This window comes from Macadamia integrifolia, unplaced genomic scaffold, assembly GCF_013358625.1.
Source record: "Macadamia integrifolia cultivar HAES 741 unplaced genomic scaffold, SCU_Mint_v3 scaffold1098, whole genome shotgun sequence".
In the NCBI taxonomy this organism is placed as follows: domain Eukaryota; kingdom Viridiplantae; phylum Streptophyta; class Magnoliopsida; order Proteales; family Proteaceae; genus Macadamia; species Macadamia integrifolia.
In genome coordinates this window covers 195,180-197,482 of record NW_024868086.1, presented here as the reverse complement: position 1 = coordinate 197,482, position 2,303 = coordinate 195,180, and the positions used below count along the sequence as shown (strand labels likewise).

The window sequence follows — 2,303 nt, the reverse complement described above, 5'->3', positions numbered from 1 at the left end:
TCCGCATCAAGTTTTTTTCATTTTTTGCTTGTTTCTCTGATTTGGCAATGGAATTGTAGGGGTTTTTGTTTTTTGAGCTTTTTTATCTGATTTGGTAATGGAATTGTATGGTTTTTTTTTTCTTTTATTTGTTTATCTGTTTAATGATGGTAATGGAATTGTAGGTTTTTTTTTTTTTTTTTGGAGCTTTGTTTATCTGATTTGGTAATGGAATTGTTGGGTTTTGAGCTTGTTTCTCTGATTCGGTAATGAAATAGTATGTTTTCATATCGGAATCGAAACTCACTCACCTTTGTATCATATATCAAAAAAAAAAAATAGAGATTCAAATATAGGGGAGTTACGGTTTGAGTATCTTTGTTTTATGAGGATTTGTTGGAGATTAAAGGGCGACTGCTGCCTTTGAGGTTTGTTTCCCCTTGGAAGCTTTTGCACCAAAAAATAAGAAGAGATAGTAAATAAATAGAGATTCAATTACAGGGGAGTACGATTGTGCAATGAAGCTTCAAGCACAAGGTGACTATTTTGAAACAAAGCAAGGAAGAACGTGGAGAAAGGGACAATGAAAGTAAGTCTCGCTACTCTCTCTTTCTCTCTGTGATTTGTTTGTTTTGGTTCAGGTGGGGAAAGGGAAAAATAAGGCGTTTGGTTTCAGACACATACATCACAGGGTGGTGGAGATTGGCTGGTCACTTTGTCACTCTCGATCCCTTCGTCACCGTCGATCTGTCACACCTCGCCGTTGATATCTCCGTCGCCATCAGTATCTTCGTCGCTGTGAAGGTCCAAGAATCCCTGCGGTGGTGATGGGGTGAGTGAAAACGTGAAAGTGAGGGTTCGATTATATGAATTGGGTTAGAGGATATGGATAAGGGTATCCCTGGCAATAAAAATTTTGGTAAAGGCAGAAGGGTAGAATCGTACTTTAACATCCACAACTAACAGTTTACTAACCGAGTTATCTGACAAGGGAGATGTGGGATTTTTTAAAACATAAGGGAGGAGTGAAATAAACGCAAACTACAGGGGAGGGGATGTAAATCACTCTTATTTTTATCTTTCACTTTCTAAATAGGAAAACAAAATTCATGGCCTCTTAGCACAGCAATTATCCATCATGTCTATAACCTTAATCTACTACATTTTTGCAAGACCATGATCCAACCCAAACCACACATGTTATACTTACAGATGACAAATCTATATACATTTCTCCCCATAATGTCTCATGGATTTGCAAAACTTCTTTTGATTTCTTGGATTTTTCTTAGGCATTCTTTAGCCCTTTCAATGGCAGCATCGAGCTTCTCCATTGAGTGATTCGACCTTCGAAGTATTCGCTTTGTTGATTGTGGATTATCCTCAGGTTTTTCAATCTCAGAAAACTTCCTCCTCTTTCCATTTGATGAAGCTGAAAAAATAGATATCAACTCAGTAAAACAACTCAAGTTCTGCTAATATAGATTTGTGCTCTAATCAATTTTATTTATTTATTTTTTGTAGCAGGTGGACCATTGTTGACCGTCTGATAAGAATCTATCAGACCACTAAATGTGACATTTTTCTTTCAAACCAGGCTATATCAAAGGATTGGACGGTCTAGATTCATCCAAAAACAGAAAGACGAACACCAAAACATGAACATATTATCCATACAAGGAAGGGAAAGAATGGGGTAATGGGAAAGGGAGTAGTAGTACCTTGTGTGGTTGCAGAGGAGTTAGGCGTGGAAGGGATGGAGTCCTTCCGAAACGATACAAAACTGTTGTGGAAATATAAGGGAGATGATGTATTGGTTTCTTCATTGATGAAGTTTCTAAGCTCCATCTTGAGAAACCCAAATCGATTCGGGTGTTGGGCTTCCAGAATCTGCAGCTCCTCCTTCGCCTGTTCGATCATCCATTTGGAGGACTCCTCCTCCATCGCCGACATTAAAGAACCTCTCTCTCTCTCTCTCTCTCTCTCTCTCTCTATAAGTTCGTTCTTTATTTGTCATCAGGAGGAAGGAAGCTGGAAAGTTGAAAATGGAAAGTGGGGAATCCATACAAATAAGGGTTGTCTGCAAGACCACGACCAGGTGTGGGCCCTACTTAAGGTGGATTCTTTTCTGTGTATTGTAGGATATGATAGGATGATCATAACCGTTTGATTTCAGTCCTTTATATGAGTGTAGAGGCATGAATGGACTAGATTCGCTTAAGGATAATAAATTGGTAGGATCACATTTCAACGAAAGAGGACTTTAGATTAAGAAGCAACGTGCCAGGTAGCTTTTTTGAATAAAAAAACGTAAAGATACACTT

At 38.4% G+C, this 2,303-nt stretch overlaps 1 protein-coding gene across 2 annotated transcripts; it reads right to left on the bottom strand.

Moving 5' to 3' along the window:
• Positions 1–498: 498 nt before the first annotated feature.
• Positions 499–2,001, bottom strand: LOC122062737. Of its 2 annotated transcripts, XR_006135074.1 has the most exons (3): positions 1,701–2,001; positions 1,190–1,411; positions 499–795 (listed from the first exon to the last, which is right to left on the bottom strand). XR_006135074.1 is itself a non-coding variant. In XM_042626378.1 (2 exons), the coding sequence occupies exons 1-2, from the start codon at positions 1,930–1,932 to the stop codon at positions 1,227–1,229; spliced, it is 417 nt and encodes a 138-aa protein (XP_042482312.1). In that variant the 5' UTR covers positions 1,933–2,001; the 3' UTR covers positions 1,036–1,226. The 2 variants fall into 2 exon arrangements, 1 of the variants encoding a protein (XP_042482312.1); XM_042626378.1 differs by lacking the exon at positions 499–795 and having other exon boundaries at positions 1,036–1,411.
• Between the last annotated feature and the right edge of the window lie 302 nt (positions 2,002–2,303).

What these genes read in the sequence shown, in the direction of transcription:
- LOC122062737 (XM_042626378.1), bottom strand. Translation starts at nt 1,932, where the DNA reads ATGTCGGCGATGGAGGAGGAGTCCTCCAAATGGATGATCGAACAGGCG. An exon ending in CTCCTCTGCAACCACACAAG is followed by an intron (nt 1,412 to 1,700) that starts GTACTACTACTC and finishes CTATTTTTTCAG; the next exon opens with CTTCATCAAATGGAAAGAGG.